The sequence below is a fragment of the Alligator mississippiensis genome, chromosome 6 (assembly GCF_030867095.1).
Source record: "Alligator mississippiensis isolate rAllMis1 chromosome 6, rAllMis1, whole genome shotgun sequence".
Classification (NCBI taxonomy): Eukaryota; Metazoa; Chordata; order Crocodylia; family Alligatoridae; genus Alligator; species Alligator mississippiensis.
In genome coordinates, this window is record NC_081829.1 from 100,551,781 (window position 1) to 100,569,504 (window position 17,724).

The 17,724-nt window shown below is 64.8% G+C and overlaps 1 protein-coding gene across 1 annotated transcript; it reads left to right on the top strand.

The window, feature by feature from the left end:
* The first annotated feature begins 6,570 nt into the window (after positions 1 to 6,570).
* Positions 6,571 to 16,971, top strand: LOC132251233 (mucin-19-like). The gene is made up of 2 exons (XM_059730252.1): positions 6,571 to 6,983; positions 7,349 to 16,971. Exon 2 carries the CDS (start codon positions 7,416 to 7,418, stop codon positions 11,832 to 11,834), a length of 4,419 nt encoding a protein of 1,472 aa, XP_059586235.1. The 5' UTR covers positions 6,571 to 6,983; positions 7,349 to 7,415; the 3' UTR covers positions 11,835 to 16,971.
* The last annotated feature ends 753 nt before the right edge of the window (positions 16,972 to 17,724 follow it).

The window sequence follows — 17,724 nt, forward strand, 5'->3', positions numbered from 1 at the left end:
GAAGTGCTCGAAGGAGCAAACAGCTCTTTAAGATGCCGGGCGGCCCGTGCACGCTGCTAGCTGGCCGCAGGCTTCCCGAAGGGCTCGTGGGCACGGTGCCGACACCGGCATCTCCCTTCGGGAGGCTGTTGGCACCGCCGCAGGCAGAAACACCCGCCCTTAGAGTGTGGTTTTCTTCTTCTTCTTTGCAATTTTTCCTTCAAGTAAAAAAACCACCCTTGCTAATTAAAGAAATTAGCAGGGACGAGTGTGAAAAGCCTTTGAGAGCTGATGCAGGCAGCAGTGCTTCGCAGGGTGTCTTTTCCTGGTCCTACAGACATGGGCTGACTGGCAAGGGTGGCATCGCAGTCAGGGAGCTGAGCACTCGATGTCTTGCTGCTGGCGCTGAGCTGCGCCCCGGGACGCGGGAGCAGGGAGGGAGCGCGGCGTAGGTGTGTGCGGGGCTGGGTCGGTCTCTCACCGGGCAAAGGCTTCGCTGGAAGGCAGGTGGAGAAGGAGGGTGTGGCCCTGGGCTCGCCCCCAAACATCACTGCTCTGAAGGGTTAAACACGTGGGGGTGCCTGGGTGAATGAGCGAAGCTTGCAGATCGGTCCCCAGAGCCGCGCTCCTGCTTTCGAGATGCGACGCAGGCTTCCCAAACCCCGCGCGCCCGGCCGGGCCGCGGAAATCCAGGGGCCTTGGCAGGTCAGCCGCGGTTGTGGGTTTTTTTCCCTGCAGCGGTTTTGGCTGCACTCTGCGGAGTCGAAGCTTTTCGTTTTGACACGGAAAATGGCTTCTCCCTTGTCCTCGAGGCACCGGCTCCTGGTGGGACGACCGGCCTCGCTTTCCCCGGGGGGAGGCATATTCCTGAGCACGGGAAGGGGGATGCCTGAACTGGCTTGCTGCAAACCCAGGCGGAGGCTGTATCTCCCTGGCAGGCCGTCGCGGTGCAGACATAATCCATATCCGGTGCACAAGTCCCTTTGCCGTTGGGGCGCTTCCTTGAACAAAGCCAGCCGCCCTGGCGAAGGGCCTTTCCTGTGTTGCCTAGTGGTGTGATCCCCCCCCGACGCGCCTCACCAGCCTAGCCGTGCCAGCAAACCTTTGCCGTGTGCCCTTGGGCTCGAGGTGACCGCGGGGGCCGTGTCCTGGACTGCTGAGCCGGTGCAGAGCTAGGCAGGCGCGGGCACAGTCAGGCTGGGTGTTTCTCCCAATTGCATGGCCCTGAGAAATGCCCGCTCTTCCTTGTATCCTCAAGGCAAAGGGGCGCGCACAAGCTGCGCACGCCGCAGGGCTCTGCGCGTAGCCGGCCGAAGGTAAGTCCTTTCGCCTCTCGGTGCCTCGGTTTCCCAGCTGGCACATAGGGATGATGAAGCCTTCCCCCTGTGCACAGCCCTTGGCGACCCGCAGCGAGGCACTGCCCTTTGCGTGCCCACGGCCCAGCTCAGCCAGAGGACGGCAGCCCCCGGGGTTTGCCTGGGCGAGGGGTGAGGTCTCGGCACCCCTGGAGAGCTGTGCCAGGTGCCCGTCGCCCGCCAGGCTCAGATTTTCTCAGTTTAGAGCTGTGCTTTGTTTCTTTTGCAGCACAGTAATCCCGGTGTTTAGAGTGTCCTGAAAGGAACAGAAACACTTAGCCTTGAACTTCTGTTCTGCCACCGCTGCTTGTGCTGCTGAGGAACAAAACAGAGAATCCGAGGACGTGGGGATGGAAGGGACCTCGGGAGTCATCTAGTCCAACCCCCTGCTCCAAGCAGGGCCAGCCCCAACTGCATCATCCCAGACACGGCTCTGTCTAGTCAGGGGTTCAAAACCTCCCAGGATGGAGATACCACCACCTCTCTGGAGAGTAGGAAAAACACACTAGGAGGGTGGTGAAGCACTGGAACAGGTCACCTAACCTCAGCTTCCCTGGCTGCAGCTTGAGCCCATTGCTCCTTGTCCTGTATCTGCCCCCACTGAGACCAGCCCAGCTCCATCCTCTTTGCAGCCCCCCTGCAGGGAGGTGAAGCTGCTATTCAACCCCCCTCCGTCTTCTCTTTTTCACACTCAGTCAGCCCAGGTCCCTCAGCCTCTCCTCACCTGTCCTGTCCCCCAGCCCACAACCATTTTCATTGCCCTCCACTGGCCTCTCTCCAGTGTGTCCACATCCTTTCTGTAGTGGGGGCCACAGCTGGACACAGGACTCCAGATGTGGCCTCCCCGGTGCTGAATAGAGGGGAAGAATCACGTCCCTCCATCTGCTGGCAACACTCCTACCCGTGCAGCCTGGGATGCCGGTCGCCTTCCTGGCACCAAGGGCGCACTGCTGGCTCCTGTCCAGCTGCTTGCCCCCTGTGCCCCCAGGTCCTTCTCTGCAGAGCTGCTGCCCAGCCTGTTGCTCCCAGCCTGCATCGGTGCAGGAGATCACTCCCTCCTCGGTGCAGGACTTTGCACTTGTCCTTGTTGAACCTAATGAGGTTTCTTTTGGCCCAATCCTCCAGTGTGTCCAGGTCACTCTGAATCCTAGCCCGACCCTCCAGCATATCTGAAAACTTATCTCCTGAGCTGCTGCTCAAGGGCTTGTGCAGGGGGCAGAGGCTTCATGGTCCAGAGGGCTTTTGGGGTCCAGCGTTCTGGGTAGTTGGCGAGAAGTAGTCGCTTCCCCCAGCCCCTCTCTCCCCCCTGCTCCGCCCACCCCCAGAAGCCCCTGGCCCCACGCTAGCTGAAGATGCCCAAGGGCTCCTGACATCCGTGTGTCCTGGGGAGCCGTGGAGGCTGCACCCCTCCAGGCGGAGGATGCCTGGACCTGTTCAGCAGGGCGGGCAGGGGTCCCCGCTCCAAGCTGAAGGGCACCGGGGTTCAGTGCAGATGACCGGACCACCCCGGACCACCCTGCAGCGCCATACCTGGGCAGTGCCTGGGTATGAGCGGGAATAAATTGCTCCCTGCTCCTAGCTGGGTCATTAAGGTCTGCCTCGGCTTTGTGTGAGCCCTCGGGTGCTGTGTGCCAGAGCCGGGGAGGGCGGGTTGGCCACGGTACCACGGAGCAAATGAGCGCGCTCCAGCATGCAGCCATGCAAATAGCCTCCATGCGTTTTGCTGAGCGCTAATTGCTACGCCGCCACTGTTGCATGGCAACCGCTGCGCTTGTACAGCTGACAGCGACTGCCCCTTGATTTCTTGCCACCCTCCATGACGAACAGGAGAGAAGAAAGCCCAGGGCTGTACCGGGGAAGCGAGTGAGGGCTGAGAGCCAGGGGTCAGGCAGGGACGGCAGGGCCGCGGGTGTCCGGAGGTGCAGGGGTGCTGGAGCTTGCTCTGCCGTTCCCCTGGCAGGGTCCTCACGGCGGCCCAGGGCCTGCCCCAGCCGCGGAGCATCTCCCAGATCCAGGTGCAGTCCAGGCCCCTTGCTCCCTGCTCCCTGGCAGCAAAGCTGCATCACGGGCACCTCCACTGCTCCAGGGACTGCCTGAGAGCGCCTGTGACGCAGCTCCACCGCACGAAACCTGCCCACGGTGCAGATGGGGGCTGCACCGAGAGCCCAGATCCCCCCTCCCAGCCCAGTGCCTCGCGTGTGGCCGGAGCACGTCCCTCCCAGGCTGGGTCTGAGGGCTGCGGGGACGGAGAGTCAGTTGGTGGTGAACTTCTAGACTTTAAGAAGGCTTTTGACACTGTCTCTCACCCCATCCTCATCAATAAATTAGGCGACTGCGGCAATGATGCCTGCACAGTTGGATGGGTAGAAAATTGGCTGACAGGGCGCACCCAGAGAGTAGTGGTGACGGGTCGTACTCAACCTGGCGAGATGTGGGCAGTGGGGTCCCCCAGGGCTCGGTCCTCGGGCCCGCACTGTTTACCATCTCCATCATGGACTTGGCCGAGGGGGTGGAAAGCACGCTGTCCAAGTTTGCTGGTGACACTAAGATGTGGGGTGAGGTGGACACACTTGAAGGGAGAGAGAGGCTGCAACTAGATGTAGACAGACTACAAAAGTGGGCAGACGAGAATAGGATGGGGTTCAACGCAGACAAGTGCAGGGTGCTGCACCTGGGGAGAAGGACTGCACAGCACACGTACAGGCTGGGGAGTTCCCTCCTTGAAAGCACAGAGGTGGAACGGGATCTTGGAGTCGTTATTGACTCCAGGATGAACATGAGCCGCCAATGCCAGACCGCAGCCAGCAAGGCCAGCCAGACCTTGTCGTGCATCCAAAGGTGCATCTCAAGCCAGTCCAGAGAGGTGATCCTCTCCTCTATGCGACTTTGGTCAGGCCGCAGTTGGAGTACTGTGTCCAGTTCTGGGCACCGCACTTCAGGAGGGATGTGGCCAGCCTGGAGAGGGCTCAGAGGAGGCCACCTGCTTGGTGAGAGGGCAGCAGGACAGGCCCTACGAGGAGAGACGGAGGGACCTGAACCTGTTCAGCCTCAGCAAGAGGAGGCTGAGGGGGACCTGGTGGCTGCCTACAAGCTCATCAGGGGAGATCAACAGCAAATAGGCAGAGCCCTTTTCTCCCCAGCACCGCCTGGGGTGACGAGGAACAATGGTCATAAGCTGATGGAGAACAGGTTTCGGTTAGAGATCAGAAGGCAATATTTTACAGTTAGGGTGGCCAAAATCTGGAACCAGCTTCCCAGGAAGTGGTCCTCGCCCCTACCTTGGGCAAATTCAAGAGGAGGTTGGACGATCCCCTGTCTGGGGTCTTGTGAACCAGCATCCATTCCTGCCTGTGGCAGGGGTCAGGCCAGGTGATCTGTTCAGGTCCCTCCTGACCCGAGCTACTAGGAAACTATGAAACCTCTCTCTTACTGCTCCAGTTCTGTGCCCAGGACCTGGGCCTCAGCGATGAGCTTCCAGCCGCCCTCCGGTAGAGCCAGGAGCAGGCGTGAGCAGCGCCGATGTCAGCCGCCATCGGGGCAGCAGGAATGACCCCCGTGGGGAGGGAGGGATGGCGCAGGAGTCCCTGCCTTGAGGCTGCTCCCCAGAGCCAGGGAGAGGAGTCCCATGGGGGGTCAGCTCATGCCACGCAGGTGCAGACAGCCGCCCGGACGATAGGAGGGCTCGATAGGAGAGGGTTCAAGGCACAGAAAGGCAGAGCCAGGCAAGGCCTGCGCAGAATCGGGGCCCCCAGGACTCCCCCCTTCTCTCCAGAGCGCAGCAGGTGCCGGCTTTATCCGCCCGCCCAGGTGCGCACTGTCCCCGCGCCCGCGAGGCAGACCCTTCGCATTGCATTGTCACCGTCGCGGCCTCCCCACCCTCCGGCCAGCCTTCCCCGGCGCCCCCAGGCAGCTGCCCCTGGCCTCACCCCCGGGGCAATGGGGTAAATCCAGGCCCTGGGGCCAGCTCCCAGCCCTGGTTCAGAGCAACTGGGGGGTCTGCCGAGCCCGTTCCCCCAGCCTGGCCCGGCCCGGCCCAGCCCAGCCCAGCCTCCCCACCCCAGGCTGGGGCTGAAGGTTTGTCGTCTCCATTGCGGCTGGGGACGGGGGCGGGATCTGCCGCTCCATTGTTGCACCTGGGCACCCTTTTGTGTAACCGAGCCCTGGAGCTGCAGGTGCAGCCGCGCGGCAGGACCAGGTGGGGCTGGGGCCGGGGCTGCTGCGGGAGGGGGGGATGCAGGGGACCCCGGCCTCCTCCAGCGGGTGCTGCCGGGGGCAGGGGATGCACTCCCAGGGTGGGTACAGCCCTGCCCTGAAAGGATCCTGGTCTCCCAGGGCGGGGGGTGCAGCTGGGGGGACCTGGGGGAGCAGGAGGCCTGTATCGCGGGGCCGTACCTGGCCTGGCTGCCCTGAGTGCACGCAGCGAGGGGGCAGGGGAGCAGCCAGGCACTGAGCCGGGGCCTGCGCGTGGGTCGAGGGCCCTGGAGGGGTGCAGCAGAGCTGGGGGGCGGGGGGCTAACGCTACCCAGACGGTGCTCCATCGCGGAGCCCTCTGCACGGAGCAGCGCAAGGGTTTGCCCTGGAGCACAGGGAAGGTGGAGACCCCCAGAGCCCACCCAGGGGCTTTCCCCAGCTCTGCCGGCTCCAGCTCACACGTACCTGGGAGCTCTTCTAACGTGTGAAGCCACAGACGTCTGTTCTTTGGTGCCTGGTGCGGCCCAGCCGGCGAGCACATCCTGCAGGCCCTTGTCTAATGCATGCCCAGCACTCAGCACCCGGCCTATCCTCTGCCCCCCCACTCCCTCCATCCTCTCTCCGTCAGCCTCTCTGCTTGCTGTGTGCGTTTGCAAAGCCCCTGGTGCGTAGCAGGTGCTGTCAAAAGCAGACGATGTTGGGATAAAAGTACGGGGCGCTTGGAGATGTACATGCAAGAGTGTCCTTGCATTGGGCCCCCAAGTGCCTCCGTCACGGGCCATCAGGTCAGGATTGCCCGGTCCTGGCTGCCCGGTGGGACTGGCACGGGTTTACTGTGGGCTCGAGGGGAGGCCCCAGTGGAAGCAGATGGGAGAAGGAATCAGAAGGTTTTGCTTCTGGACTGTATTGAAGGCCAAGCCGGGCAGGATGGAGCTGTGCACGGGCTTGCCGGAGCCAGCAAGTGCCTGCCCATACAGACGCCCCTGGGAGGGGCAGTGCAGGAAGGGAGAGGGCACAGGGGGGCACGGCCACCCACGTCCCCACTGCCTTGGTCTGGGGGCTGTGCTGGCTTTGCTTCTGGGTCTGAAGGGGAGGTAAAGGTGTTAAGGAAGGAGTCAGAGGCCACTTTCCCCATCTTCACCCTGGGGCAAGGAGAGCAAGGAGCTGTGCAAGGGCAGGGTGGAGAGGAAAGGTGCTTCTGGGGCTGCTTTGATAGCAGTGCTTAACTAGCTCATTAACCCTTCCCTCTGCACCACTGACCCTTTGCAAAGCAGGTGAGTGCTAGCACCTGCGCTGTAGAGCTGGCTGCAGACCACAGGAAGATGGTGATGATGGTCATGCAGATTGGGTGCTCTGAGTCTCAACCTGCCCTTGAGGGCTGTCAATCAGCAGGGCTATAAATCACCTTGTTAATTGGATAGGAGCAGGTGGGGAAAAGGCAGTGCCCTGCCCAGGAAGGTGACTGCAGGGGTGGGGAGGCTTCCTGGGTCCTTCCTGACCTCATTCCAGCCTCCCTGTGCAAGGGGGACCCCCTGGCACAGCTGTGGGGGGAAGGGGCAGCTCTGGGGGGCAAACAGGAGGGCAATGCAAAGCCTGCACTCAGCAGGACTCCCTGGAGGAGGCTGGGGCTGACCTCCCCGAGGCGGGTGCGGGGGAAGCTGCGTGTGTGTTCGTTGCACTCTGATGGGGGCTCAGGCGCAGCCGAGGTGGCCCAGGCTGGCAGGGGGGTGACGGTCGGGGCGGGGCGGGGGGCCGTGCCTGGGTGAAGCCCTTGTTCCCAGGCACCAGTGACTGACTGACGGCTTCTCTCTCCGTCTCTCTAGTGAGGATGCGGCAGAGGCAATAGCCGTCGAGTCCCAGAGCCAGCCCAAGTCTCCACTGGAAAAGTTCATGGTCCGGCTGTGCACGCACCACCAGAAGCAGTTCATCCGCGTCCTCAACGACATTTACACTGAAGTGCAGCCCGGCCCAGACGGCCAGCCGGGCCCCGCGCCCGACAGCATGGACGCCTCCACCTGCAGCTCTGGCTGCGGCCAGCTTCGAAGCCCTGACGCTCAGGAGAAGGGCGCCGCCTGTCCTGAATTGAAGCCCCCTTCCTCCTCCGACCCCGCACAGGGCCCTCCGAGCCACCCGCACGGGGCCGGGCACGCCCCCAAGCCCCCCGCGGACCTGAAGCCTGCGGACAGGACGGAGAGCTCAGCTGCTGCTTCCAAAAGAGACTGTTCCGAGCAACCCAGCTCAGCCAGCCCAAAGGAAAGCCCTGCTCACGGATACCTCACCACATCCAACTCTTCCTCACTGCACTTCCACCCCGCTGCCAAGGGCCCGGAGGGCCCGCCCGTGGGCCACGAGCCTGAGCCGGGTGCCTGGAGAGGCGAGGACAAGGACCCGCTCCCGGGCAAGGCCCTGGGCTGGGCAGCCAGCATGAATGGGAGTGAGGACAGCTTGGAGGGCTGCCTGGTGACCCCCAGGAACTCCTCCTTCCGAGCCTTCCCCGAGGAGGCGTGGGACCCGGGGTTCTCGGCCCGGCGCGCCGACAAGGAGAACGCGCTGCAGTGCAGCTCCAAGGCCTCGCTGCACCCAGACCTGGAGGCCAGCGAGCATGACGCCAGACCAAAGCCAGACCATCACCTGCACGGCGGCGGCAAGGCGAAGGCCGGCTACCACTTACACCCCGGGGACAAACCTCCTCTGGAGAGCGCCCGTGACGCCTGGCTGCCCGCCGGCAAGGCCTCCCATGGGCACGCGCGGGCCAAGGCCCCCCCTGCCTCCATCAAGACATCCCGGAAGAGCAAGCGGGCCTCGGGGCTGCGCATCAATGACTACGACAACCAGTGCGACGTGGTCTACATCAGCCAGCCCATTACCGAGTGCCGCTTCGAGAGCCAGCGGGCCGTGGCGCCCCGCAAGACAGCGCGCAAGAGCACGCGGGGCTACTACTTCAACGGGGAGTGCTGCGAGCTGCCCACCGTGCGCACGCTTGCCAAGAGTGCCCGTGCTGCCGAGGACCGGGGCGGCAGCGCGGCCCTGAGAGCAGATGCCTTGGCCAGCGCGAAGCAGCCAGCCGCCGCCGCGGCGGGGAAGGATGGGGACAAGCGGGTCTCCCTGAGGCTCCTGGCCAAGGGGGCCCTGCCGGGCAGAGAGACCAAGGAGAGAGCAGCTGAAAGCGAGCCACGCGAGACCCGCACGCTGAAGGTGAGAGACGTGGCGAGTGCCGAGCCGGCACCGGTGCCCCCAGCAGCGCCGGGCTCCGAGTGTGCAGAGACCCCCAGCTCACCGCTGCTCACCAACGGCACCTCTCCCGCCCCGGGCTGCGAGGAGGATACGTGGCAGCCGCCCATCGGGGGGGACGGGGACGCTCCCTCACCTGCCAGCGCTGGCTCCTGCGGGGACGTGGGGTCCGAAGCAGCCAGCAGCAGCGTGGCAGGGGACTCTGCTCTCCTCCCCGTCTCGGTAGCTGCTAGCAGCGAGGCAGGTGCACCGTGCTCTGAAGCACAGGCTACTGCAGAGCCCCCCGCCAGCGGGGACCTGGAGCCCCCACCCCTACCCTCACCCTCACCGCCTGCCGCTGCGCAGCCAGCATCGCCTTCCAGCACGGACCCCGAGCCTCCTGCCAGGGGGGATGTGGGGCCCTCCACAGAGCTTCCTCCAGAGACCCCCGCTGCTGCGGACCAGGAGCTTCCAGCTGAGCCTCCGGCCAGCCCAGCGGCAGAGCCCCCCACGGCCCCCGCTGCCGGCGTGGGCTGCGAGTCCCCCGTGCAGCCCGCGTCCAGCCCAGCGCCGGAGCCCGAGCTCTCCCCCTCCCCACCGCATGGTGCCGGTGCCGAGAGCGAGGGTGATGCTGCTGCCCTGGAAGCCGCCATCTCTGGGACACCGGGCAGCAGCCCGCAGGCACGGGAGGAGGCCGAGCCAGCCCCCGCAGACCTCGGGGAGAGCCCGGAAGAGGAGCCAGCGCCAAGCGAGAGCCAGCCGGGTGAGGACACCATCCCAATGCCGCCCAGCCCCGAGGCCTCGGGGGCAGACGTCAGGGAGCCCGTCTCCCCCTGCGAGAACGCCGACAAGAAGCGGAAGAAAAGCCGGAGGGCCCTCGTGGCCTCCGACCGCTGCCTCCGGAGCCAGCACGCCGCGCCGGGCACCGAGGGCAGCGCCGAGGCTCCAGGTTCCCTCACGTCCCTGCAGCTGCCCTGCCTGCAGATCAAGCTTTCCAAGAGTCCCGGGGCAAAGCGCTTCAAGAGGGAGGTGCACCTGGCGGGCACGGCGCCCGTGCACTTCCCCAACGACTGCTTCCATCCCGCGCTGCTCGAGGGCACCGAGATGGCCACGGAGCTGCCGGCTGGCAAGGAGAACGGCGTCACCACTCGGCAGACCTACAAAAGCCTGCTGGCCAAGGAGGCGGCGGCAGCTGAAGGACAAGGGCCTCTGGGGAAGGGAGCCTCCCCTGCCCCAGGCAGCCCCAGCGTCTCGGGAGACATGCTGGAGATCTGCGTGGAGGCCAGTTCGGATAAGCGGAGCGTCCTCCTCCCGAAGGACAGTGGCCCAGGGGCAGAGGTGGAAGCCAAGCAGCTGGCTGCAGAGCCCCGGGAGGCGGCTGCCGATGCTGGGCAAGACCCTGAGACCTCCTCAGACGCTGGCAAGGGGCAGCCTGGGGATCTGGCCAGCAGTTCACCCGCTGGCCCCGGCAGCAGGGGCGGAAGCAAGCACGCTCCATCCAAGCCCGCAAAGCTGCGCCGGCAGGCCCCACCTTCGTACAACCTTCGGCACACCCCGGTCCCCAGCGAGGCGGCGAAGAAGAGCACCCCAGGGAAGGAGGCTGTGCAAGCCAGTCCCTCGCCACCAAAGGCAGAGGGCAATGCCAGGGCTGAAGAGTCGCTGGAAGGGGACGTGCCGGGAGATGGCAAGCCGCGGTTCGTGGAGTGGTGCTCCGAGGAGGAGAACCAGGAGCTCATCGCCGAGTTCAACACCCACTACCTGAAGGTCCAGAAGGGCTGGATCCAGCTGGAGAGAGAGGTACAGCCGGCCCCCAAAGCCAAGAACCGGGCCGACAAGCTCAAGGAAATCTGGAAGAGCAAGAAGCGGACGCGCAAGAGCCGGGGGCCGCTGGAGGGGCAGAAGCTCTCGCCGGTGCAGATGCTGTTCATGAAGGCGTTCCAGCTCTCTGACATCTGCCGCTGGTTCCTGGAGACGACCGAGACCCGCTCCCTCGTCATCGTCAAGAAGCTGAACACCCGGCTGCCCGGGGAGATGCCCCCCATCAAGTCGCCCCTGCAGAAGTTCCCCATGCCCGGGCCATACCCCAGCTCCCTGCAAGCCGAGCGCCTGAAGAAGCACCTCAAGAAGTTTCCGGCCACCACGCCTGCCAGGAACAACCCCAAGAACCAGAAGCTGTTGGCCAAGCTGCGGGAAAGCACCGACAGGATGGAGGCCGAGCCGGACGCCAGTCCCGCCCCGGCACCGCCCGCCGCAGCCCGCTGCGATGCGGCCAGCGAGCCCCGCAGCACGCCGCCCGCCCCCAGCCTGCCCACGCAGGCCAGCACGCGCATCCTGCGCAAGTACTCCCAGCTGCGGGGCAAGCTCCGCGCTCAGCACCGGGCGCTGAAGCCCGAGAAGAAGGGGGATGGCGCCCCGGAGCCCCCCGTCCTGGAGAGCAAGAGCCGGAAGAGCGTGTGCATCAACCCGCTGATGTCCCCCAAGCTGGCCTTGCAGGTCAAAGCGGACGCGTTCCCCAAGCCGGCGCCAGCGTACAGGGCGCTGAAGGGGCGCAAGGGGAAGGGGCAGCCCGCGGACGACCCCCCGGCCAAGGCCGACCCGCAGCTGGGCAGGAAGAAGAAGCCGCCGAGCGAGGGCAGCGCTGCCCAGGAGAGGCCTGGCTCCTCCGCCAGAGACCGGCTCCCTGCCAAGAAGGCCGGCAAAGCCAAGCACGTGGAGATCCCCACCAAGGCGCCCGCCACCAGGAAGCAGGCGGCAGCGGAAAGAAGCAATAAGCTGGAGAAAAAGGGGCCGCCGAAGGAGAAGAGAGCCCTGAAAAGGCCTCTGGCGAAAAGCCGTCTCTCCGCACACAAGGGCAAGGAGAACGCCAGCAGGCGGGCAGCGCCCGGGCACGAGGGCCTGGCCAGGTCCCCCAAGCAGGGGCCAGGCGGGGAGCCCTCCACCAGGTCCCAGAAGGGGTCCTGCAAGAAGCCCAGCGGTGGGAAAACCCTGACCCGGGCCATGAAGAAGAGCCAGGAGGGCGCCGGGTCCCAGGGCAAGAGAAAGCTGAGGGCGAAAGGGGACTGTTCGCACAGCAAGCGAACGCGGCTGGACACGAAATAGCCCCGCGCCGCGGCGGCCGCGACCGCGGCAAGAACTGCTGTACAGTAGCAACCCTGTATCCCGCATTAACTAAAGCTGCTTTGATAAGCTGTAGCAAGCCTGAACATCCGCAGCGGAAGGAGAAGGCCCCCGGCTTCGGGCATCGGAGACGCATCTCGGAGGGAGAGGAGCGCGGCCCGTCTCCGCGGCGGGACGGTTCCCGGGGCTTCCACGCGGAACGGGCAGTTTTAGTTCAAAGCACAGTGCCTTATTTATCACTGAAAGAGCCCCCTCCCCCCGCAGTCTGTGCGATAGGAAGGCTTGCATTTTATACTTGATGCACACGCACTTGTTCTGTAGCAGGAAGGAAACCACCTCCACGCACATAAATAGCTTTCGGCCGCCTCTCCGTGGGCCCGCGCGCCCGGCCCGCGCGCCCGTTGGGGCGTTTCAAGCAAAATCCAAAGCATCGTCCGGCTGCGAGGCAGGGCAGGTGGGTCCTGGGCCTCGTCTAGACCCTCCCTGGGGCAGGGCAGGGTCCTTGGGGCTCAGCGCGCCACTGGCAGGGGAAGCCTGATGTGGGGAAGGGGCTCTTGGCACGGGGTCTCGGTCAGCAGCTCCCAGGCCAGATCCCTCCTGGCTGCCCGTCTCCTGGGACTCTCCCCGACCTGGGCTCTGAGGCCAGGCCGTCTGCGGGCTCTGGATGTGGCTGGGGTTGAGCGTCTGCTTTTTGTTTCTAATGAATTCATTTCAGGTTCCTTTTTTTAATATGCAGAGAGGGGCTGGGTGGGTGGTCCTGCTCGTGCCAGGGTGCTGGGCACAGGGGAGAGGCTGGCTGTCCCCGGCTCTGCATGCGCTCCGCAGAGCCCGGCACTGTTTAAAGACCAAGCAATAGTCTCCGCAAGCGACAGCGGATCCACACCAGAAACCCCGTAGCAAGCCCCAGAAGCGTATTCCTGCTGCAGCCCCTGGGCGCAGGCGCTACCCTGGGCACGAGCATCTGCAAAGCTCATCGAGCCTTGCGTGAGCATCTGCAGGGCTCCAGCTCTGCTGGGAGCCTAAAGGTGGGAGGGGTTGAGGCTGCGCTGGGGCTGTCTGCACAAGTTTCTAAGCAGGTTTCCTTCCACGGGCCGCCGCCACACTTGAGATCCCAAGTGCGAAGGGGCCGCAGCTCCCGACCTTTGTAAATGCTCTGCGTGGAGCTGCTCCGGCTGGCGGTAAACGCGCGCAGGGCTCCCTGTGCACCGAACAGGCCTCCCTCCGTGTGCTGCTGGTGGGCTGGAGGCGCAGCCCGGGTCATCATCTCCGCATCTCGCCTTGTGCAGAGGATGGGCGAGGGGCCGGAGAGCGTGGCTGGGATTGGACGTCCCCTTCCTCCGGCCCCTCGCCCGCGGCTGCAAGGCAGACTGTTCCCCTCGCCTAAAATCAGTGGTGTCTACAAAGCTTTTCCCTGCCCTTCGAATCATGCTGGTGTCCGCGGGCTCTGCCTGGGCGGCCCCCTCAAGCCCCTCTGCCGGTAGCTCTGGCTTCGGTGTTTCAGGAGCCCACGAGAGAGCGCTAGGGGTGCGCCGGCAGTGGGGGCACGGGAATAATTGCTGGTGGAGGACCGAGCTGATTGCTCTCGGCTCTGTATTTACTCTGAACCTTAGGATCTTGCTCCCGTCTGGGCTGTGCTCAGGAAGAAACGGGGTCTTCTCCTGACCCGCGAGGCCCCACCGACCCCCAGTGAAATCTCCCGCTGATGTGCGTGCCCTTGAGAGACTCGGGTGCATGTGTGCGAGCCATGTAGCGGTGTCACTCCAAGACCCTGCACCCCCGGGCACGTCCCCCGCGCTGTGCACGCTTCCCTGGAAAGGAGGGTCTGTTCCCTGTGAGGCGTCGCAGCCGCCGGCTGCTGGGCACGGACCAGTCTGGTTTCTCCCCGCGGCCCCGGGGCACAGCTCCGAGAAGGGAGCCACAGTGGGCTTTCCAGACCTCCAGGCACTGCGGGGCCAAGGCCTGATGCCCCAAGCCATTGGGCCGGTCATGCCCCCTGCTCGTGTCCCCCCAGGCATGGCAGGGTCTGGAAAAGCACGAGGAGAATTAAAATCTTCCTCTCGCCCTCCCCAAGGAGCCTGGTGCTCGCAGCCCCTGGCAGGTGCCAGCTCAGGAGCTCGTGCCTTGCCAGGGCCCATGCTGCCGCGGGCAGAGCCCCGGGGAGTGGTTGGAGCCACGCGGCAAGCCGTTTGCCACCGCAGGTTGCACGGCCGTGACCCTCGTGCATGTCTCCGGGCAGGGCTGGGGAGGCGCTCGCTGCCCCCCAGGTCTCCCCGCATGGGGAGAGCTCGTGTGACCCGAGCAGGGAGACCTGGAGCTGCCCGGTGTCGGGGTGGGCCTCGGTGCTGTGCGTGTGGTGGGCGCCGAGTGCATTTTCCGTGGGATGGTGGGTGGGAGCGAGCTGGGGCTCTCGCTTCCCAGGCCGAAAGCCAGACCCATGGTTTGGTTTTAGTTCCTTCGCCCTCTGCCCGCTACTCGTCTCCTTGCCGAGCTGCTCCTTGGCCACGACCTTCGTGGGCCAAGTTCAAGCCTCCTTCCCCTCCCATCCCACCTCCCTGCCATGGGCATTACGTGCCCCCCGCTTGCTGTTCCTGGGACCCACGTGCGTCTCGGGGGGCAATGCCATGTCGGCGCCTGCTGCTGCCCCGGGGCTTCCCGATGCCAGGACCAGCCTCCAGGTGCCAGGCACACTTGACGCCTGTTTTATCATCACCATTTTGGGGGGGCCAGGGCAGGGGCTCTTCATTTTCTAGCGCGTTCAGAAGACACGCGTGCCAGGCTCGTCCTTCCCCTCACACCGTTCACACCGATACCTGCGCTGCGGAGCCCGTGGTCCCTTGTCTGTTGGCAGCAACGTGTCCTCCCCCTGCCTCCCTGCTGCCATCAGCAGCCCTCGGCAGGCGGGGGGCGGCATGCATGGTGATGGGCGCACGGTTGTCCGGCCCCTGATGCCAGTGCTATTAGGGAATTGCCCCGCTGCAGCCCTCCTGGCAGGAGTACAGGCCTCCCGGCATGGGTATGGGCTCGCTGCCCTGCATGTGCCAGTCTCCCCTGGGCCCATCAGCTCATCTGGGAAGGGGGTCGTGTGGGTGCAAATCTCAGGGGATAGCGGGCATCCTCCGCTCACACACATCCCGGTTCAGTCCTGAGCTTGGCGCGGCCGCCCCTCCGCTTCCCTGCGGCTGCTGCTCGCCCCACCTCTCCCTTGGTGGCTGTGAAATGGATCCATCTGTTCTAAGATGTTCTCAGGAGGCTTCGCGGGTGTTGCGATCGCCCCTCAGCTTCCCGGCGTCGTGGGCCCGGGGCAGGTCTGGGCCCCGGCGGCCTGGAGACGTGCCCTCCGGCTGTGCGAGGCGGGCGCCCGCCCGGCCTCCCCCCCATCCTGCTGGTGTTGTAGGCGTCTGTGTGTCCGCGTCCCAGATCCTCAATGGAAATGTGAATATCTCCGTCTATCTATATATATCGGTGCCGTGTAATATAGCGTTGAGTTCGCCAGCCACGCGCTGACCTACCTTTTAAGCTGCCGGCGGGATCAGGCATTTTGCGCTCACCACAAACTAATGTTGTAAATAGGGTTTTTATATTTATTTCATGTACTTCCTGCAAGCGGGGGGGTGGGGGTGGGGGTGGTCCCTTGCTGCGGGGCGGGCTTGGTGCCCCCCACCCCGCAGGCTGGCGCGCTGCTGGGGGCTCCGGGTGGTTGGGGTCTGTGTTCAATAGTGTAGTGAAGTTGGAAGCATTAAATGTTTTTGTTTCATCTCCCCCCCGCCCCGAAGTACAGCCCCTAGGCGGACGCTGTAGTGTCGGCCCCGGCCTGCGTGACCCGGGTGCCGGCAGGGGGTACAGCACCGCAAGCAATAAGCTTTTTAGGCATTACATGTACCCGGGGAGGCTTGGGGAGCTCGCCTGTGACCCTGGCGCCATGTCGTGGCTTGGGGCACCTGTGAGTCCTTTGCTAGGAGCTGTACGGGCGCCAGGCTGGGGCTGGGCAGGGCAAGGGGGACGCTGGCACTCGGCCGGGCTTTCCCACCGTCTGCTAAAGCCCACACGGGCATGGGGGTAGCTGCTGCGGCTCTCAGGAAACCCCTCCGCGACTGGCATAGGACAGCAGTGACGGGCATGCTGCCGTTAAGACCCCTTCACCCCGTGCTTTCTGTCCGTAACGCTCGGGCAGAGCTGAGCCTGCCCCGGGCTCCCAGCATGGCTCCGGGCCCCGCACAGCAGCTCTGCATTCGTAGGACACATCTAGGAGTTTTAGGGGGCGTTTCTTTTGTATTTATACGTGTGTTTGAGTTTTCCCCCCCGCCCCCAGCCCTCTTGGCGCTTGGTGTGGCGCGCGGTCAGCCCCATCCTGACGGCGCACCCCCGCACCCTCCGCCCTTGGCCGCGTGCCTAGGACCAGACTCGTTGCATTGGCTGAGTTGCGGGGTGCCCAGCGCCCGCTCCCCGCTGTCCCACGGGCCCCTTGCGCCCCCGCCCGGCCCTCTCCTCCTCCCCCCGGGGCATGGCCGTAGCCGTGTCCCCTGGAAGGCGTCTGGCAGCTTTGAACGTCTCCGTTCCTTGTTCATAATCACTGTCCCCCGCCCCGCGGCGCTGGGCCCGGACCCGGAGACACTGCTCTGAGAAGCCGTCGGGCCACGCTGCCCTGGCTGGTACTGTACGTCTGAGCCCGGCAACGCGCACGGAGGCCGCGCTCGCCGCGCCCGCGTTTCCTTTGTGGGTAGCAGGAGTTGTCGGCGCCTGCCGCGAGGTGTGGGCTGGGCGCGAGGTTGGCATTAGCTGATGTTTACATACCTCACCTGGAGAACCTTGGACCGTGTACATACGGAAAGAATAAAGTTATATTAAGTTGCTTTAAACCGCCGGCGCGGCTGCATGTGCCAGGCGACGGCACCCGGCCCCTGCGCCGCGGCACGGCACGGTGGGAGCCTGAGGCCCGTCCGCTCGTGCGGCCAGGACGTGGCTCGGTCACGGGTGCGAGGGCCCGCGGCAGCCGATGGGTCTCCTCGAGGGTCCCTGCCCCCGGTCGGTTTTCTTTTTGTCCCTCCCTCGTTGATCTCTGCCCCGGGGCTCCGGAAGGGCCCGACTTTACTGCGGCTTATTAAACATTTCTTTGATATCAGAGCTGGCTCGGCCTGGTCCCTGGGGAGGGGCGGGCTGCACGTGTGCACATGTGTGCGGAGGAGAGCACGTGTGTGTGTAGCTGGGTGCTCGTGCATGTTTGTGTGTGGAGGCATATGAGTGTGTGCATTAATGCAAGGACAGCAAAAACGTGCATGTGGCTGGGCATGTGTGGGGGGGTGTGCGAGAGAGAGTGCGAGTGCAATGTGTGCAGGCTCAAGGACGACTGAAGTCACTTGAAGACCCGTCGTGAGCCCTGGCAAAGATCACCAGGGATCCTGGTTTCCCCTCGTGAGAAATCACAACTTCTCGGGTGCCCCCGCACCCGGGATGCAAGGAAAGGGCTCTCGGGCTGCGGGCGCAGGCCCCCGCTCAGCACCACGCTTTCTTGATCGAGCTACATTTGCAAAGCAGCGGGGAAGCCGGCCGTGCCTCATGCTCTGTAATAAAATCAATTCTGCGTACCCGTACAGCTTGGGATTTGCGTTGGGCTTTTTTAGCATAGAAAATCAGAGCCCCCCCCCCCCCAAATCCCCTTCGTAGGTCCAGTGTCCTTCACCCCCACCCCCTGCCCAAGGACCCCTCGGCTGCCAGGGCCAGGGCCCCGGGTCTGCAGCCTCCTGCCCCTGGCACCAGCGCCTGAGCCCCGGCTTCTGCAGCCAAGTGGGGGGCACGGCCTGGCTGCCCCTGCCGGCCTCCCCCAGGGCACTGGGTGCGGCAGGACAGAGCGGGGTCGTTGCACCCACAGCAAGCC